General features: G+C 40.7%; 1 protein-coding gene across 1 annotated transcript in view; it reads left to right on the top strand.

Moving 5' to 3' along the window:
• LOC101848792 (calcitonin gene-related peptide type 1 receptor) overlaps positions 1-1,034 on the top strand; it is a gene marked incomplete in the record, with an annotated part of 142,574 nt that overhangs the window by 123,006 nt on the left and 18,534 nt on the right. Inside the window, 1 exon segment of the mRNA XM_005089782.3 lies at positions 234-376. Within this exon segment, the coding sequence (XP_005089839.2) occupies positions 234-376 (143 nt within the window).

Raw genomic sequence — 1,034 nt, 5'->3', positions numbered from 1 at the left:
AAGAAGAAGAAGAAGAAGAAGAAGAAGAAGAAGAAGAAGAAGAAGAAGAAGAAGAAGAAGAAGAAGAAGAAGAAGAAGAAGAAGAAGAAGAATTCAGTAAGCTGACTGAAGCTTCTATGAAAACAATGTATTGGAGTGTCCCGCGATGGGCCAGTTTATGCAGAATGTACGTCGTTCCACTCACTCATTAATCTTTTTTAAAATTCGAACTGTCCAACAAAGGCTGTTTCTACATTTCAGACGAGCACTCAAAGCCACGTTTGTTCTGATCCCGCTGTTCGGGGTACAGTTGTTCGTCACCATCTATCGTCTGCCAGCGGGCCGGGCCGGGGCAGCAGAGTACGAGAAGTTCACGGTTTTTGTGCTCAACTCTCAGGTGAGGCCATTTTCAGATATTCCGTCTCTTTTATCACAGGTTTATGGCACTTGCAACACACTTAGGTCATAATTATAAGTACCGAAGATTAGAAGTGTTTCATGAGAGTAACAAAGGCAAAAAGAAGGAGGAGAGATTAAGACGATAGATGTTTGATGGAAAAGAAGGAGCGAACAACACCAGAGCACCTACCAACCATCCACATCTCAGTTTCCGAAAGAATCTTATAATGGGAGGACGAGGTTAGGAGTTCTGAGTATGAAAAGCCTCCCCGTCGATGGGACCTCGGCACATGCTTTCACGGTAAGGCTTGTGATAGGTTTCGATTTTCCGTTCCTTTGAGCTCATTGGAACACATATCATCAACATAAGAACAGGCTACTTCGTGTGTTGTTTTGATCATTTATAATTTGGAAGTTATACACTCTTACATCTTTTTTTAAATTTTATGAAGATCCAAAAACTATCTGGGGGATTAGAAGGTCTGATTAACTCATAGTATTCTTATTCAAAGTTTTACGTTACATTGAGTGTTATTATCTTCTTGAATCTGTTCTTTGTTCGATAATACCTGAATCCCACAAAGATTGCAGACAATCGTTTTTGTGAGTTGCTACCGTTATAGCGATATTATCCAACCCTTACCCTGCCCCTTCTC

Source organism: Aplysia californica, unplaced genomic scaffold (genome assembly GCF_000002075.1).
Source record: "Aplysia californica isolate F4 #8 unplaced genomic scaffold, AplCal3.0 scaffold00009, whole genome shotgun sequence".
NCBI classification, from domain to species: domain Eukaryota; kingdom Metazoa; phylum Mollusca; class Gastropoda; order Aplysiida; family Aplysiidae; genus Aplysia; species Aplysia californica.
This window is presented reverse-complemented; position numbering and strand designations above follow the sequence as displayed.